The sequence below is a fragment of the Pomacea canaliculata genome, linkage group LG3 (assembly GCF_003073045.1).
Source record: "Pomacea canaliculata isolate SZHN2017 linkage group LG3, ASM307304v1, whole genome shotgun sequence".
In the NCBI taxonomy this organism is placed as follows: Eukaryota; Metazoa; Mollusca; class Gastropoda; order Architaenioglossa; family Ampullariidae; genus Pomacea; species Pomacea canaliculata.
In genome coordinates this window covers 21470836-21490395 of record NC_037592.1, presented here as the reverse complement: position 1 = coordinate 21490395, position 19560 = coordinate 21470836, and the positions used below count along the sequence as shown (strand labels likewise).

Below are 19560 nucleotides of genomic sequence, written 5' to 3'. Positions count from 1 at the left end.
ACGTAATGAAGAAGAGAAATGTTGCATGCACAGTTGTGTAAGTGCATGCATGTATTTTTGTAATCATGCATCTATTTTTTATGTATTTATCATCTCACCAAACATATAGTCATTAATATTCTAAAGTAAGATGCATACAGCTTTGGTTAGATTTTAAATATATATTTAATATATTAAACAACATAACTTTAAAGTGGAACAGTTTAATGGTGGGATTTATATTAATTTAGCTTTGTATTTAGAATAATTCTTTGCATCACAGTGAAGAGCATAAAATCCACAGGCCTTCTTTAGGTCTAAATCATTTGTTTATTTGTGTGTTTGCAGGATGTAAATGACAACCCTCCAGTATTTGAGAGCCTGCGCTACACAGCTACAGTGTCCGAAGTAGCACGGGTAGGGACCTCGGTCTTACAGGTGTCTGCCGATGATGCTGATAGCAGTGCAAATAGCTTGTTGCACTACAGCCTGTCACCAGTGTCACCAGACAGTCAGGATGCACAGTTTTTCTACATCAACGCTGAGACTGGTGCCATTTTCTTACTCAGGTTTGTTACAGTCTGTGTGTGTTTGTGGAGGGGCGAAGGGTAGTATGTATAACACCCGACAGTTGCATGTTCTTTCAACAACAAAGCAAAATGTTTGCCTGAGGCTGCCAACGCATGTTATTTTTCGGTTACCGTGGTTTCAGGACTTCAGAGTACTGTAGTAGCTAATCGTAACATAGACACCTTGACACTGGGTTCTGACATCTGTGATTCTTCCTGAGAGGTAAACACTCTGGTTGTAAGAGTTGATACACAGTACTCCAAATGTTAATGTATTAAAATATTAATGTTGTTTGTTTTTTATTTTGTTTATATTTGTTCAGTGCACTATAAGCCTTTTTTCAAGTATTCTGATTATGTTGATTGTGTTGCTACCTTTTCTAGACTTTTCTTTCATTTTTTTTTTTTATGGGAAGTGCTTGGAAAAGGCGAATGAATACTCGTAATCTTGTACTCCATTATTTTGATACACCACAAACACATTATTGTTCTTTGGACATGTGACTACAGGCCCCTGGATCATGAGCAGCAGGCTGAGTTCCGGTTTTTAGCAGTAGCTACTGATAGTGGCATGCCTGCCAGAAGCTCATCTGCCTTAGTTCACATCGTAGTCCTCGACATCAATGACAATCCTCCAGTCTTCCTCCAACCCTCCTTCAGCTGCTACATCACAGACCAAGCCCAGCGCCGACAGCTGGTCACCAAGGTGATGGCTGAGGATGCCGATGACTCAGATAAGGGCAGACTGTCATATTCAATTATAGGTGGAAACGAAAAGCAAGCATTCACCATAAATTCTACTTCTGGATTGATAACAGTATCTGAACAACGCAAGCCTGACTTCAGCCCAGCATATGTGCTGAGTGTTTCTGTGAGCGATGGATTCTATACTAGTTTTGCTCGAGTGTCTATCACAGTTCGAAACACAAACAAGCACACTCCAAGATTTTCAGAAGAGACATACTATGTAGAAGTGTCAGAAATGCACCCAAAAGGGAAAACTGTGATAGCTTTATCAGCTATGGATAATGATCGAGGAAACTATGGCATGCTGACCTACACTCTTCCAAGTCAGCACATGGCAGACATCTTCAGCATTGATGCTGACACAGGTAAGGGGGTCCAGGTTTTCATGATGTTGTTAATAGTGGATTTGTTTTTTCATTTTCTGTCTTCTTTGTGGTGCTGCTGCAAGTCTCCTGTTTATACATTTGACATAACTCTTTTCAAAAGAAGACTTCAGAATTATAGAAAATTAGAAATCTTATTAACAGTGAATTTCCCCTCATATCAAGGCCTCTTTGTACACATTTAAAAACTAACTTTTTATTTGAAATTAAATACCAAATAAAAAAAACAAAAAGAATTGAATGATTGATAAATGTCATTGTCATGGCATGCAGTAACAGAACCAACATCAAGCTCTCCTCACTGAAAGTTGTAAAGATACCAGCTATTGTTTTCCTACAGTCTCTCTTTTTTAAAATCTTTATCAGCCTCTTTTGTTCAAACACTTTATAGTGCCCTACAGATTAGACTTTGCAAGACTAGAGGATCTTAAAATGTTTTTACCTTTCCCAGGGTCTGGGTCTTTTTACCTCACAGTCAGGAGGCTTTCAGAGGTCTAAAGTTTTACTGTTTATCATTGTATAAGATGCCCAAAATTATCTGGTAACATCAGAAAATCAAGAATTTTTAAATTATTTTTCCTTTTTAAATTTGTGTATGGGTAGGAGGATCCTCACCATACATTTTAAAAACTTACTTTCATTACAGTCCTTGGGTCCTTTGCATTATAATTTTTGTAAATGTAAATCTTTCATGACAGCCACTTTGGTTTTATGCAGGTGAAATCACAACACTTCAGATTTTAGACCGAGAAAAGACCAGTGGATATGAAATGACTGTAGCTGCAACAGACAATGGAGGCAGGATGGGCTTTGCTACTTTACAGATTGTTGTGAAAGATGAAAATGACAACATGCCACATTTTCTTATGGAAGAATACCGTTCCAACATTCATTTCAATGCCACCATTGGCACATCCATCATACAGGTACCTGGCTGTTAGTTTTCTTAGTACAACATTAAGATGAACAATATTTGGCCATTACTTATTAATATATAAAAAAATTGTTATTACTCACTAGTAACATGCACATTTGTCTCAGGTGAGAGCAGTTGATGCAGATTTAGATGAGAATGGCCGTGTACGATATGTGATTCATGCGGGTGATGATACAAGCATCAACCAGCTCTTTACCATTGACCCAGACAGTGGAGTCATTTCAGTGCAAGCAAGTCTCTTATTTGCAGGTAAGACATGAGCATTATTCAGCATTACTCAAAACTGGCATGAATTCCTTTTGATTAAGTTTTAACATTTAAAAAAATGTCTCATGCTTTTATCCTTTACCATTATCCCTCTTGATTGTATAGCATATTCCATGATTAAATATATATTATTTTCTTATTTTATGGCACATTCCGAGATTGAATATATATACTATTTATTCTTGATTTGGAAGGGTTTATTTTAATGAGTTTGCTGTTATTTACTATATAAGCATTTACATTTAATAAGTATTTTTACCTCTCCAGAAGGGAAAATGTTCCAGTTTTTTGTACGAGCACGTGATCAAGGTGTTCCTTCTTTGGAGAATCATGTCCCTGTTGAGATCCTGGTCATGGGAGCTGAAGCATTTCCTCCTCATTTTACAAGCAACCAGCGCTCTTACTTTCTTCAGGAGGATGAGCCTGCTGGAGGCATTATTGCTACTCTGCGTGCCCAGAGCACCCGACCTGTCTCCTACTCCATCGTGCCTGGAATGACCAACAGCAGCAATAGGTACCAGATGTTCTCTATTGATGATTTTGGACAGATCCGGATCCTGCGGCCTTTAGACCATGAGACAACACCAGCATACACACTGTCTCTTCGAGCCCAGACACAGACCTCACCACCTTTGGTTGCACACATGGAGCTACTGATTCAGGTGCGGGACATTAATGACAACCACCCAGAGTTTGAATCCAGTCCGTATACAGCTACAGTGGTTGAGAATGCTGAAGTTGGAACCAGCATCATCCAGGTAAGAGCACGAGATGAGGACCTCCCTAGACAGTTGGAATACATTTTTGGAGATGGCATGGAGGAGCTAGCCAACATTTTCACTGTGGATTCCAAGACTGGCTGGATCAGTCTTTTAACCAAGTTAGACCGTGAAGCACAGGAGGAGTATGTCTTGAAGATCATTGTTGTGGACTCGGATGATGCAAATAGAATCAATGGTCATGGTGTGCAGCTGAGTGCAACAACCAGTGTTGTTATCACTGTCACAGACTACAATGACAATAGTCCTACATTTGATAAGCCTGTCTTTGTCACAGCTGTCAATGAGGGGGCTCTTCCTGGAACAGTTTTGCTGAAGGTGACTTCAACTGACCGTGATATTGGTCCCAATGCTGATGCAGCATATCACATAGTTGGTGGCGACCCTTTTGGTCAGTTTCAGATACATTCCACAGGCGAACTGTTTGTCAGTAAACCACTGGATCGAGAGAGTCAAGGGAATTATAAGCTGTCACTTGCAGCCACTGATGGAGGGTTTGTTGGATACACTGAAGTTTTGGTCACCATACTGGATGACAACGACAATGCTCCCGTCTGTGAACAGGTAATTTGACTTTCACCTCTTCAAGAAATTGTAACTACCTGCAGATATTTTCTGCACTTTGTTATACCTTAAAAAGGATCTTTTTAAACAGGAGTCCGATTCATCCTCCTTTCACTAAGCTATTTATTTATTTATTTTTTTTCAGTCTTTTATCCAGATTATTGAAAAGGAAGACTTGCCACCTGGAAAGCCAATTGGCCACATCAAAGCATCTGACAAAGATGAAGTAGGCACAGCCAATGCAGCCATAAGGTTCACATTAGATGGCGAGGGGCTGATAGGTTTATGCTTGACAGAGATTCAGGTAAAGACTTTTTCTAAAATTCTTGACTGTTCATGAAGTATTCAAATAAAAACAAATTTATATGAAAATAAAATGTTACAGAAGAAGTGAAAAGAGGATGAGGTTCTGTAATTGGCATGTATGCCTCCAGAATATATACACACACACCAAAAAAAAAACTATCCTTTATTTTTTTTTTTTTTTTTTTTTTTGTGTGTGTTAAAATTTGAATGAAAGGTTACTGAGAAGAATAATTGCAATTATTTTTTGTCCTAAGAAAGCCAGGCTGTTCATGAGATAAAAATTGTCTGCTTTAATTTTATTTCAGGTGTCCTGCGAACATCCATAGCTTTAGATCGTGAAACAAAGACAGATTACACCCTGGTAGCTACAGCAAGAGATGGTGGTGGCCTGTCGTGCACCACAGATATTCAGATTTTCTTGCAGGATGTCAATGACAACCCACCAACATTCACAAGCAATTTCCAGGACACTCTGACCATTCAAGAAGATGCAAGGGTCAACACATTACTTACCAGAGTGACTACTGTAGACAGGGATGCAGGTCTGTGTAGAAATCTTTACTTGCTATATTAAGTGAACAAAGTCAGAGCTAGGTAGAAGAATGCACAAATGTCCAGTGTATATTTGAGCTCGTTTTAAGTAATTCATGTTAGAAAGGTAAGTCAGATGATGACTCTAAACATCAATCTAGTCACATACACTCTCTCTTACAAAAATTCTCCCATTTTCCTGAACGAACTTACCATTTTATTCTTTTACCTATGTGGTGGCATTTCAAGTTCGGCATCACATGTTAAAAGGTGCTACTCTGCCTGTGTGTCTGAAGTGATAGTCATGTCCTGTGGAGCCCATACGTGCCAGTGGGCAGTCATGTTCTATGACACTCAGTAATATTCACCTGCTCATGATTACTATTTCTTGAATCCCATATTTCTGATAGTCTGGACAGCATGGAATGACTGGAAAATATGGCATTGCTGATTTTTGTATAGACATCAAGGATGAGAGTCATCATGAACAAACAATATATTCTGTGTTGCTGTTCAAAAAGAGCTCTTTCATCTTCCTCATCCACTAGGCTACAACTTTCTGTGTTAGCTACTGTAAACATTTAAGTACTGTCTTTATACATCATCTTTCTTCTCAAAAGGTATCAACCGCAACACCCAGTACCGCCTGGAGTCAGCAGGCCTAAGTGTGTTCAGCATAGATCCCAAAAGTGGAATTATCAGCCTTGTTAGACCACTAGACCGTGAACAGAATCCTGAATACAACATTACAGTCATTGCCTACAATGAGGTTAGTAAACTTATTGTCTGTGCATGTTAATTAAGGGAAAGGTCAGGGATTCTAATGTGGCCTATGTAGCACAGACATGAAGTCTACTTGAAGCAGCAGAAACATAACATTTATCCAGCATACAACATTTTCAGTGAATGTGATTTTTCTTGCAGGAAGCTTTAATAATATGTTTTTGTTTTTTTTTTTCCCTCACAAAATAAGCACATGTTCTTTTATAGATTTCACCAGAGTTATCTGCAACTTCTGTTTTGCGTGTGGTGATTCTGGATGTCAATGACAACCCACCCACATTTGAACGCACCAGCTACTATGCATCCATCAGCGAGGCAGCAACAGTAGGGACTGAGGTAGTTCGTGTCTGGGCAACAAGTCTAGATATTGGTGCTAATGCTGCAATCACATACTCAATTGCTGCTGGCAATCAGCAAGGAAAATTCAGCATTGGAGCAGACAATGGTAGGGCATGGTTATTTCACGGGAAACTTTTTAAACTGACTTTTCATAGTGGGTCAAGGGTGTTTTTTAAGAACTTTAACTACTTTGGTTTTTGCCATTATTTATGCATGTGGCTGTGATGTACACACAAAATAGTCAATAAACGTGAAAGGTCAAAACAAATCAACCCATTGTGCAGTTCTTGTTGGGAGGTTTAACTGGTCATCTATTTCACAACTTGTGTTGACAGGTATCTTAAAGGTTGCGGAACCTCTGGACCACGAGCTAGCACGAGAATACTTTTTAACCATTTTGGCACGTGACCATGGTTCACCTCCACTCAGCAACACAGCCATCATCAGTATCAACATCACTGATGTCAATGATAATCCTCCCCGCTTTAGTCAGGATGCTTACTCCACTGTGGTCAATGAGATGATTGCAGAAGGAACAGAGGTGTTCAAAGTAAGATATTGTACAAGTCTTCAGTTCAAATGGAAAATGTGCCATTGCTAGAGATAATCATTATTGTTGAATTAAAGTACTACAAGGTTTCGCATTGTTATTATTCTTGATATTACTCCAGAGTCTAACTCGAGACTCTGTAAAATTTCCTGATAGTATATTTTAGTTATATTGTTAAATTATTACTTATAGGTTAGACTCTTATGGATAGTATTACCAAATGACATAAAGGTTTAAAATGTTGCCACATTTTTCTCCATCAGTAGAGTTTCTAATATTCTATTGCCAATCACTCGGAGTCTTGGGTTATTTTTTCCGCTGTTTCATCATTTTGCTTTGGTTTATTTTTATGTGAACACTCTTACAGGTCTGTTCTTCTCTATATTTTTTTTCATAGTCTGTTTCCTAAGCCTCACCCCAGCATTGCAAGTGTTTTGATGTCTTATGCAGGTGATGGCAACTGATGCAGATAGCCATGCTAACTCCATCATCACCTATAGCATAATTGATGGAAACCCCACAGGCAATTTTGTGATTGGTCCAAAGGATGGCATCATTCAGATCTCATTGCCCCTCGACAGAGAAAAGGTATATGATGGCAGTCTTTTAATTCCTAATATATTTAATGTACTGTTTATTATGGCAATCTCAAAATGACTAATGTGCTTAATGAACTTTATTTGTTTATCTTCTAATTACTAATATAGTTTCTTTAATATTTTTCCTTTCTTTGTTCCTCTTTTTTTTTTTTTTTTGCCCACTCTTCTTTTTTTCATGTGTGTGAGAGAGAATGAGAAGGCTAGATCTTTTCTTAAATTATTGTCTGAAATCCTACTTTTACCACCTGTGAAGTGCTACTTAATTGCTTGATGTGTCTTGCTTTGCTCCACAGATCAATCGCCACACACTAGTTATCCAGGCAAGGGACTCAGGCCAGCCCATGTTGTATACTACTGCAGTGATTAACATAGCAGTGGAAGATGCTAATGACAATCCACCTCGTTTCCAAAATGAAACCTACGCTGCTCAGGTCCAGGTGAGAGAGAAAGAAAGAGAGTAGGAACAGGGAGGAGTGGGAAGATGTACTTGTGCTTTATTGACCTGCAGAGCAGGAGATATCAGCCTGTTGGTGGGATCACAGAGCACAATGGTTTTGTAAACATGTGCCTGTGATGAGGCTATAACAAAAGGTTTCAAAATATGATCATAAAGGTTGATATTGCCATCTCTGGGACCACAATGTAATGTGCTCGAATCCGTAACATTTATATTTTTGAAGCTTCATGTTTCACACGCAATTTCAAACAAACATGATCAGAATATACACTGTAGTGTCATTGGTGGTGGTATCAAAATGTAGGTGGAGCTTGTGTTGTTAATATCAAGATAAATGACAGAGAGATGGATGGCAGTTGGATGTTTTAGAGCTCAAAAACATCCTGCATGTAAATAATTGTTGTTTTAAATTCTTTTTTAAGGCCTAGTATATATTGAAGTACTTAATCCTAGTATCACATCCTCAGTTTTTTTTTCCCTTTTCCATAATCACGTTTTATCAGATTACTTAGAATGTAATTCCATGAATTCAGTAATATTGAACTACATCTATTCCTCCTGCACAGTACTTTTCCACTGTGCCCATGTACCATTAACTTTGATAACTGTACATTACCGTGTTCCTTACTGTGTAAAGGGGATTGTTTAAGTTGGTAATTAATTACTTATACCTTTTGCAATCATGATAATAGTGGAGAATCTGGTGTAAAATAACATATCACCTACAATTTTTTGCCCTGAAGACCATCTAACTTCCTGTTTTTCTGTGATTTCTGTGGCTCAGAGAGTGTACATAATGGGAGTAAGTATGTTTCCTAAATAAGCTTGTCATATCTTGATATTGAAGTGTATATAGCATGGCATTTCACCGTGGTTCACGTGTTTCAGTGTCAGCTGATGATTTTTTATCTTTTTGCATACTTTGTTTCTACTCAGCATTTTTATTAACAAGGCATCCAAGAAGAAAATGCTGTACTACATTTTTATTTTGTGGCTATCCCACCCAACCAACCACCTCTTCATACCATTGCCTAGCAGACAAAGGCAGATGGAAAACAAATTCACTGCTGCCAATTAATTTCTTTTTTTTTTTGGCTTTAGGTTTCTGTTTTTTCACAGTTTTGATGACTCAGTATTAACCTGTCTTGCTGCTTACAGTGACATTAGGAGAGAGAATGAAAATGTACTAAATATTAAGTTGCAGGTTTTGTTGCGATGTCTTTAGTGCATGTAAATGTGTGAAAATCAGGGGGGGTTGAATATTTTTAATAGCTGCTTGTATTTCTTTTACTTTTATGTCCAAAACCAAGTTTAAACACTTTTAGCCCTTAAATCTATTTAGATAATTAGTCTTATAGAAACACAGCGCACAACTGAAATTTTTTAATTAAACTTGCTAAAAATAAGAAAACTGTTAAAGCCAGAGTTTTGTTTTGGTCAGCACATTTTTTTAATTCACTTTTGCAATGCATCTAAATGGCAAAAATGCTTCTAAGTTTGCATTTTTTTTTAGAGCAGTTTTTAAGTTCTAGAAGAATTGTGCAACTAGGCCTAGAACTCCAACAAGAAAGACATTTCAAAATAGGTGAAGAAGATAAGATATATTTGTACATGTGAAAATCACTGTAGATGCATCTTTGCCAATCATATTGATTTAGCACCTCTTATGTGCTTGTATGTTGTTTGGTTTGAACTTGTAGATTGCAAAAGGATAAAAAGAGACCTTTGTGGAGAGAATGCAGTAAAAGTTAAAATAGTTTTACTCTTTGATTTTGCAAGTCCCATTCACAAAGCATCAAGTGTTTAAGTTTTAACTTTTGTGTGAAGTGCTTGTGCCTTCATGTTGAGCATTAGATTTCTTCAAACCAGTCTTTGTAACACATTTTCCTGTTGTTTCCATGGTGATCAGTATGTCCTGTCCAGCAGTTTCCTCAGTAACATGGAAGTAGTACTGTCATGATGCCACTGAGCTGCAGTGCTTTATAAAGGGGATAAGAGTTCATGTTGCTGCCCTTTACAACATGATTTTAACTCAGGCAAAAGGCTCACAAAGATGCATGAACAGTTAAATGCAGTATCAGCAAGAAGAGAGAGCATGTTCAAAGTTTGATAAATAAAATTCCTTTCCCTGTCGTGTGAAAGAATATAAAACAAGTACAGTCTCTTTCATCCACAAGTGATCTGTTCCACTTCACTGACTTCAAAAGAGGCATTTAACAGAGTCTGGATGAGGTTCTGGCAGGAGAGATTGTGGAATGTGATGCAAAAATTCAACACCAAGCTTGTTCAAGTCATCAAAGTTCTGTACAAGAGCTGGAATGAATGCAGCACTATTCAACGATCATCTGGGATCGTTTCCTTACTCTTCCTGTCACAACAACATATGGCCACATGGATTTTTTAGTTATTGTGCAGTGAAACAAGAACTCTCTCCCTTTCCATATCTGCTCCACCTACCCACTATTGAATCCTTTACACGTGCACTGAAAATGCACCTCTTGTAAACATTACTCCTAACAACCTTTCCCATAATGTTAGTCCTTTTTCACACCCTTTTGCAGTATCATGTTATTCTCAGCTTTTGTTCTTGTTATTTGGTTCCTCTTTGTGTTTTCTGTATTTGATTTTATTCTTCATTTAGAAAGTTTTTTTTTATTCTTTTATAGTTCATATGTTATTTGTTTTCCTGTCCCTTGTATGCTGTCCATGTTTTGTTCTTGTTCTTACGCGCTAACAGCATGCTCCATAGGAGTGTGAGTATGCGCTTTACAAATTTTGCATTTATTATTATTATACAAACCATCCTTCAGGATACTATAAAGAGTGGTCAATGGTGAGGCTGCACAGAAAGAATTGGCTGGCATAAAATAGTGTGGCTATTCCATTCAGGACTTTTCTCATCACATTGCTGAAGACAGGCCTGTGTTGAGCCTTATCCGCCACTACATCTATCCAGTTACCTCACCTCCAGTGACTGGCAGTGGTTGTCAGGTGGTGTCACTGAAGGGATAAATGGTGTTGACTATCAGTTTTCAGAAGTCTTCCATCATAGAAGGCAGTATTGTGGGAGGCACATTCCTAGTGTCAGATCTGACCCAACCTCATCTAACTACGGTTTTCAGTCAAGCACTGTCATGTTTTTATCAAGAACACATACTGCATGCAGCCAACATGAGCAGAGAAGCACTGCATGCTTCACACAACACAACTGGTCATTTTTAGAACTGCATTCAATAAAAAGTTCTGCCAGAGCAATAATATGAGAAAGAACTAAACAACTATCACAATCATGCCACCATGATTGATGTTGAGCATAATTCCAGGTGCAATTCTGCACAGAGAGCATATCTTTGCATGCCTGGTAGTTGTGTGGCTGAGCATGCACACGTGTGTTTACGTCCCAATGTACCCTGTGTGTGCGTGTGGTGATGGAACATGATTTAAGTAAGCCTTTTTTGTAATTTGACCAATCATTGATGTTGTCAAATGGTGTTTAGCAAAAAATAATGTTCTTAATTAAGTTTGTTATGAATTATTGTGTTACTGCAATATGAGGTTAAAACAAAACATGGCATTGCAATGTTGTATGCAAGTCATTCAGAAAACTGCAAACTTTGTTGTGGTTCACATAAAGTTAAATCTTGAAATTATCCTACATTTCTACACTTTTCCCCCACACAATAGCCTCTTACAGAAAATTTGATGAATAAATGCAAAATCTTTCATGTAGTTTTTTCTGTACACATTCATGATTTGGATAGTTTTATCTTAATCTGTATGAACAAAAATGAAATAATTATTTTATATTTTGCGTGCTTATTATATGTGTAGTCATCAGCTGAAACTATTTTAATTTTCTTTTCAGGAAGGACGCCGCACTGGCATTCAGATTCTCAGGTTTACTGTCACTGATTCTGACACAGAAAATAATGGACCACCATTCTCGTTTGACATCATTTCTGGTAATGGTGATGGAGCATTTCACGTGGATAACAATGGGGTGCTGTCTACTTCAGGCAAACTATCCAAAAATGTAAGAAGTCCTTGGCTGTGTCTTGTATTCATAAATCTGTTCTGTTTTTAAGTCAGATTATTACAGTAGTTCTGGCTCTTATTCGTTAATATTTCCACATTTTGTATAGAGGCTAGAACATTGTCTGAAACAGTCATTTATTCTTTCAGGTCAGAGAAAATTATGAGTTGATAGTGCGAGTGTTTGACAGCGGAACACCACCACTCCATTCAGATAGCCAGGTTTCCATTCGTGTCGTTGATGACAGTCTGTGGCCGCCTGAGGTTCGAAACTTGTCCATCCACATTAGTTCCTGCATGGACTTTTTTCCTGGTGGTGTTATTGGCCAGATTGAGGCACGTGACCGTGACCCGTATGACTCCTTGTCATTCAATATCATGTCACTCAATAGACACTTGTTTGATGTGCACCGTGACGATGGTCGCCTTATTGCCTTGACGGGACTTGATGAAGGAGAGTACCTGGTGAACATAAGTGTCACAGACCAGAAGTTTACTCGATTTGGACAGGTAATTGGACAGGTCTATCTATAATAAAGCCATAGAAAGACATATAAAGAAAACATGTTGATGCCTTAGTGTTATCACCTGTCAGCATTGTTTAAACAGTAAGATATGAAAGAAGTAGTCTTTTATCTTTAATTCTGGCTGGGTTTTTTTTTTTTGCTAATTATTTTCTTTTGCTTTTACTTGGGTTTTAATACTTTGAGTTTTTTCCTGTTAAAGATATAATGAAGATAAAAAGATATGCAGAGGTTACAAAGTCATTGCATTACATTTTGGTATTATATGTTTTATCCAGCCTGATATATTTTTATCAGAATTTTATTGCTTTATTTCCAGGTTCTGGTTACAGTAGTGTGTATGTCTAAAGAAATTGTTGACAATGCAATCACTATCCAGTTCGCTAACATGATCCCAGAGCAGTTCTATGCTAGTTACAAGAAGGAGTTTCAGCTGTTCCTCAAACAAAAACTCAGCGTACGTCTAAACGATGTTGAAATAATAAATGTTCAACCATCTGCTGAGACCATCCACACCAGTAACAGCAACAGACCTCCACGTAGTGCTCCTGAAAATGACCTAGATGTTCTCTTTGCTGTTCGAAAATCTCCAGATCGCTTTTTCAATAGGAAATCACTGAAAAGAAGAATTCAAAAACTGGTTGAAGAAATAGAATCCAGCTTGGCAGTGCACGTGCTACGTGTGTTTAGTGATGTATGCACACGTGTGACTTGTGAGTCAGGGACATGTGTGGGAAGCGTTGTCTTTGATGACAGCACCCTTGTGCCAGTAGTGGTGAATGGTGAAAGCTTTGTTTCTGCACGCCATTACTACACTCACCAGTGTGTTTGCCTTGGAGGTAAGTTTTGTTTCTTTTCTCCCAACAATTTCTTGTTGATCATGTCCATGAGTCAATTAAGAGTCACAATTTTCAATTCAGCCATTCAAATTTAGTTTTACACATTATGGTAGGTACAAACAATATAAATTATTTTAGAAATTTCAGCACCTCAAATACAGATGCTTGTTGTCTAAATTCAAAGTTGGCAGTTTGTCCTGTATTCAGCAAATCCTGCAAAATCTTTCTTCCACGTGCAAATAACAGACCACATCAAGGCAGCATTGCCAGTCCATGCATGAGTTAACAATTGGTCAGTGATTGGAGCAATGCATTAGATTCCTTGGAATATCTTAATTTATTTAGTACTAGCAGAAAAGAATAATATAAATGTGGGAAGTCCTTAAAGAGTGACAATGTGGATTTTGGCAGGAATACACACTTAGTGATACTTGCAAAAGCCTTAAAGCAAAATGTTGCTGTTGAACGGTTATGACAACTCTCTTACAACAAAGTGAACATGTTTTTAATGTCTTACTTCATCTCCTCTTATTTAGTGGAAGATTGCCAGGCAGCACCTTGTGGGGAATCATTTTGTCAGTCATTCGAAGTCTGTGGAAAAGATGTGTTTGGGGATCCAGAATGTCAGTGCCCTGAGGGTCGCAATGGGCCACAGTGTCAGAATGTAATCTCTCTGTGCTCAGGCAACAAGTGTGCAGTTGGTAAGTTGTTTTCCTTAGCTTGTTAAAATAGAAATTTGAATAGGATTATCAAGACTACAAAATATATAGGACGTTTGTGATGTTACACACCCATTCCAAAATAAAAGGCACAATTATTCTGTATATAGTAACCTAAACATCAGCAGTAAAGAAAGATTCATTAAAGCTCCTATTAATAATTCTCCTGGCAATTTTTTTTAAAAACAACCAGTCATAGGGACTAGTTTGTCAGAAAATTGCATTATCTCACAGAGGAATGCACCGTATATTGCTAGATGACAACTAAATGGTCTGGTATTTAAACGAAATTTTAATTTAACATAATCCTCGACTTAATCTTAGTTTTAAACTCATTTCATTGGGTGGATGATTCTTCTTTGTTTTGTAGAGAGACCTCTGACATTCTCTGGCAAAAGCTATGCCAAGTGGATTCTGGGATATCCAACCCATAAGCGCATGGCCTTGTCCTTGCGAATTCGGACTCGCCAGTCAACGTCTGTCTTGATGTATGCCAAAGGACAAGTGGACTATAGCATTTTAAGTGTGAGTTGCTTCTCATTAATCTGTTAAAGAGTGTGACTGGAAAGAGCTTTGATCGTCCTTTTGCAAGGAAGGTAATCTTAAATAAGTAGTACTACTTAAGTATTTTTATCTTTTCTAGATTGAAGATGGGAATCTTGTCTACCGATTCAATTGTGGCAGTGGAGAAGGTCAGGTCTGGGTCCCCGTTGACCTCAGTGATGGTCAGTGGCACAGTATTTCTGTGGATCGCATTGGGCGTCAGGCAGAAGTCATCTTAGATGGTGCCTACACAGCCATGGGACAGGCACCAGGTGTTCATGACAGCCTGAACTTGGATTTGGAAGAGGTGTACTTTGGTGCCAAAGTTGATGTTTTGTACAAAGGTTATCATAACATCAGCAAAGGGTTTGAAGGCTGCATGGAGGATATAAGGTAAGGAACAAGTTTTAGATAGCCAGCAGAACATTGTCTACTGTCAGTAATGAGGCTCACCAAATCTTACGGTCATTAAATACAAATTGTCTAGACCATATCATGTCTAAGCATCATAAGAATTGTAACTGTCATAGCTCTGATTGTAGCAAGTACTGATTTTAAACTGACCAGAATTACTGATATCTGTCACATGTTCATACTCCTGAGAGATGTCTTACTTGACTGTGTTTTGTGTGTGTGTGTGTTGCTATAAAGTTGGATCTCCAGATGTTGAAAGGACTGGCAAAACATCTTGTAGCAGATAACACATTTTCTTACACAATAACAACCTTTTTAATGACTCAAAAGAAGCATGTTGTGAAGACAGTCTTGTACCAAAAGTGTGTCATATCCAGAAAACATTTATAGAAATGTGGCCAGTAATATGTTTTTTTACTACAGAATGTTCAACGTACCATTGCCATTCACTGGAAGCAATGACATTGCTCACTCTCAAGAATTTCAGGTTGTGGAGTTCCACTGCAAGGACAGTGGACCTAAAGTTATGCCTCCCTTAGACAGTGAGTAAACATCAAAATTAGTGACATTCCACATGAGTCACATGAGTATAAGTAGCCTTAAAGTCGGAGCTTAAATATACTTTTTATTTTGGATAAAGCACATCAGCGAACATTGATTGTTGATAACTGTAGCACAGTGAATACATTGGTGTTCTTGTAAATTACTCATAGCAATAAGTCTTCTGGAATTCAGGTGCTGTAAATAACCTTTTTTCTTTCAATGACTAGATGTAATTTCACATGTGAATGATAGTTGATCGAGTCATTTATAAGAGAACACAGTGTTCACTATTGTTCTCGGAGTCTAAGATCATGAGTTTGTGTGATAATTTATTTTGACAGATGCATGCAGCAGCTCCCCATGTTTGAACGGGGGCATGTGTCAGCTGACGGGCTTCAACTATATTTGTGTGTGTCGTGGACGGTACAAAGGCAACAAGTGTGAAATCGACCCTGACCCTTGCGAAGACAGTCCATGTCAAAATCAGGGTAAGGCTGTACAGGGAGAGAGAAAGAGGTTGTTGGAAGAAAAGAATACATTTGTATTGCAGAAATTTTTAACCCCCTTTTTAACTAGTGCATGATAGAATTTTGTGTAAAATTCTTGAAGTAGTCTCAGATTATTCACACAACAGGGTGCTTAAAGTGAAAAATACATTTTTATCACAGTGATCTAACTTCTGTGAAGTACATTGTAATGCTACAAAGCGTGCAACTTCTGTCTCTTTTTTTACTTCTGCAGGTCAGTGCAGGGTTGATGGAGAAGCACCAAATGCATTTACCTGCCGTTGCCCTGGTGACCTCTTGGGAATGCGCTGTACATATGGACTGAAGTGTCACCCTAACTCTTGCCAACACGGGGGTACCTGCATTGAAGGCCCCACATCAGCCCTCTGTCATTGTGCACCTGGCTTTGCAGGCAAGTTCACTGACCAGAATGTTAGCATGAGAGTGCTTTGATAACAAATAAATACAATATTTTACAAATATGGAAGATAAATGCTGGCAGCACTTATGAATTTAAAAGATGATAAACTGGTGCTTCTTAGGTCACCAAACAAGATAGATAATATTGATATGAAATCTTTGTAAGTGTTTGCACACACTGTTTAAATAACACAAAGAATTACAATAACGTATGACATATGTATGCATCTTGATATATTTAGCAGTGTCAGATAGGATACCTATGATAATTAACAGGAAATGGTGCAGTCCAAGCATGCTTCTATAAGAACCATGTAAACCAAGCAAGAGTCTATGTGCCAGAACAAACTGTTTGCTACTGACTGCTGCACTTCCTCTTTTCTTGGCCTTAGGTCTCTACTGTGACAAGTCTGTGGATGTATGTGAATCAGCACCTTGTCAGAACATGGGCACCTGTCAAGCTATGGGTGAGGGAACATTCCAGTGTAACTGTCTCAGTGGTTTTTCTGGCTCATCATGTGAAAACCTCACTAGCACCGGTAATGTCCAGCTGTACTGTATAATTGGTAAGTATGAACTTTGTTGTTAGTGTCTACGTAGCCTAAAAAAAAACAAATGTTGAGATTATGATGTGCACTGAAAAAAAAACCATTTGTCCAACACAATTGAGCCTAACTGATGTATTAGATGATGCATGAGAAATGTTATTTGGAATGTTTTTTTCTTTAATAGCTAATGTCAAGGACACTGAATTAAAATGGCTGCAAATTATAGTGCTACGTAAAATACTGGGGACAAATTCAGCTTTACCTGGTTCAGACTAACAGACAATAATGCTTATACATGAATGTGTTTGTGGGCATTACCTGAGTTCACATAAAGTAAATGGGTGCTTAGCAACCTGAACTGGGAATGTCAGCAGATAAATGGTATCTCTGTGATTGTTCTTCAGCTGGTGGCACTGCAGGCTTTGTGGTTCTTGTGGCATTGTTTGTGGGATGGAGATGCTGGAGGAGGCGGAAGCGAGCTCGTCGACGTTCCCGAGTCAATCGCAACATTGCTGACAGTGGCAATGAAATGTTACTCAGTGGTCTGGCCAAAGATCCACCAGAGTTGAAACGCAAAGTCAGCAACCCAGACCTTAGTGTTCCTGTCCACAACATTCCTTCCCAGGTGACAAATGTGTCCATGTCTTAATGATGATATTGATGATAGACAGTGAGAGGAACCAGAATTCATGGTTAGATTTGTAATCACTTCAGAATTAGACCGTCTGTGCAGGATCTCATTTCTTTATGATTTTTTCACAAACTTAAACATGCCAAAAATGACTTCTTGCATTAACTTCTTAAATGTTTAACTTTTTCTGCACAACAGTTATAATAAACATGTATATATCATGTTCCATAGTTAAAATAAATTGTCCCTAAGCTACATGTGAGCTAAAAGTTAAAATGTGGTTAGAATTTTGTGTTGGCTGTTTTGATAGCCACCCCCAGTGCCAAATCGACCTGCATCCTACACTCCCAGCACACATGACTCCCTCAATATGCTCAACAATCTGGACTCAGTTCGGAACTATGGGAGTGCCGCTGATGAACTTCAGGTCACTGGCCTCCGTCACCACATTCCAGACTTCACAGAATACCTCCAGTCTTGTGCATCAACATCAGCCCAACAGCCTCGCAGTTCCAACACCTTGGTGGTACCTGTATTCTCCTGTCCACCCCTGTCTGTTCCTGGCTCAGACACAGAATCCATCCAGAAGGCACCTTGGGAGTTTGAATATCCCAACATACTGGGCAACTATGAAGGTGAGGGGGCAAAAAGACAAAATGGAAGTGGCAAAATGAACTCATATTTTTCAGACCTATTGACAATTTAAATACTTTATAAATTCTTGTGGATCCTTCCTTATTTTAAAACACAGCAATAAAAAATTTGAATAGTATAGACCGTAGAACAATGGAAGGAATTAGAACTCAAAAAGAGAAATGGGGTTGTAGGTTGCAAATTTTTATGATCTCTAATTGCTTACCATTCGACATACATATTGCATCTGCTTTTTATCTAATGCCCTAGGTTTGTTCATGGAATTTTACTCTGAAGGTTTTTTTTTTTGGTCTTTTTTTTTTTTTTTTTTTTTCCGATAAATTGGCAATTCAGATTTTTCCTGACCATGATACTAGCACATTGACATGTATCGAGCATGACCTGATAAGGTTTGTACAAAGTGGCATGCAGTTTGCATATCTCAGTAGTGCACAGAAAAAAATTATTTCAAATTATCAAAACTTAAAACATTTTTCACACTAGGAAGCATTTAATTTAAATCCCAAGCATAAGAAGTGGGTTGTATTCCAGTGGCAGAAACACAACATGTAAAATATATGAAATATATGCACACGTTCATTCACCATCACAATCATAGTCGAAGAAGTTGTCAAAGTTCCTAAAATCTGCTCAAGCTGATTTTTAGTTAGTAAGTAGACTCTTTTCTAAAGTGAGTCTGCCAGACAAGCCTGATGTGTGCAAAACTGCAAAGATTCCACAATTCTTTGCCAAGTAAGAAAAAGTTCCATGTTTCTTTATCACATCACTGACCATTTGTTGATGCATTCAGTGCAGTCAGTGATGGTAGTGTTAACTTGGTAGAATGTGCAGGCATAAGGTGACCAGACGTCCCGCTTTAGGCGGGACAGTCCCGATTTTGACCTCTTGTCCCGCCTGATCATCGGGCGGAACGCCCAATGTCCCGCTTTCTGGCTTTCTGGCAAGTCCATCAAATGTGCCGGTTGTCTTTAAAAATCACTTTTTTTGGCGTTCTTTGACGGTGACGACACCATCATCAGCACGTGTCCCGCTTTCGCCCCCGAAACATCTGGTCACCTTATGCAGGCACATACAGTAACTACTCATAAAAACAGGAGTTTCTTCTGCTATATGACATTCATGAGATTGTCCTTTGATGAACTGGTTCTGTGTGTTGTGACATAGCTGAAGACAAGAAGCATCATGATAACATGGCTAAACGAATGCCTGGACTCAACTCCCCACTCAACTCCCCAACTATCAGCATGCGACTCCTTGGACGCCAAGCAGCAGGTGGTCCTGATGCTATATCAATCAGCAGTCTTCCAGTCTCTGAGTCTGAAGATGATTTAAATGGTATGGTTCTTATTTTCTGGTTTGCCATTTGTACACATGCTTTAAAGGAATTAATAATCGGC

At 38.4% G+C, this 19560-nt stretch overlaps 1 protein-coding gene across 1 annotated transcript in view; it reads left to right on the top strand.

The window, feature by feature from the left end:
* LOC112558627 (protocadherin Fat 1-like) overlaps positions 1-19560 on the top strand; it is a 79776-nt gene that overhangs the window by 49480 nt on the left and 10736 nt on the right. Inside the window, 26 exon segments of the mRNA XM_025229193.1 lie at positions 328-548; positions 1059-1660; positions 2396-2604; positions 2720-2864; positions 3150-4225; positions 4371-4497; positions 4500-4529; positions 4837-5073; positions 5683-5831; positions 6053-6290; positions 6520-6734; positions 7185-7322; positions 7627-7770; positions 11656-11823; positions 11973-12332; positions 12666-13185; positions 13722-13886; positions 14275-14429; positions 14548-14840; positions 15285-15403; positions 15746-15892; positions 16146-16322; positions 16723-16896; positions 17283-17503; positions 17820-18144; positions 19328-19498. Of these exon segments, the coding sequence (XP_025084978.1) occupies positions 328-548; positions 1059-1660; positions 2396-2604; positions 2720-2864; positions 3150-4225; positions 4371-4497; positions 4500-4529; positions 4837-5073; positions 5683-5831; positions 6053-6290; positions 6520-6734; positions 7185-7322; positions 7627-7770; positions 11656-11823; positions 11973-12332; positions 12666-13185; positions 13722-13886; positions 14275-14429; positions 14548-14840; positions 15285-15403; positions 15746-15892; positions 16146-16322; positions 16723-16896; positions 17283-17503; positions 17820-18144; positions 19328-19498 (6526 nt within the window).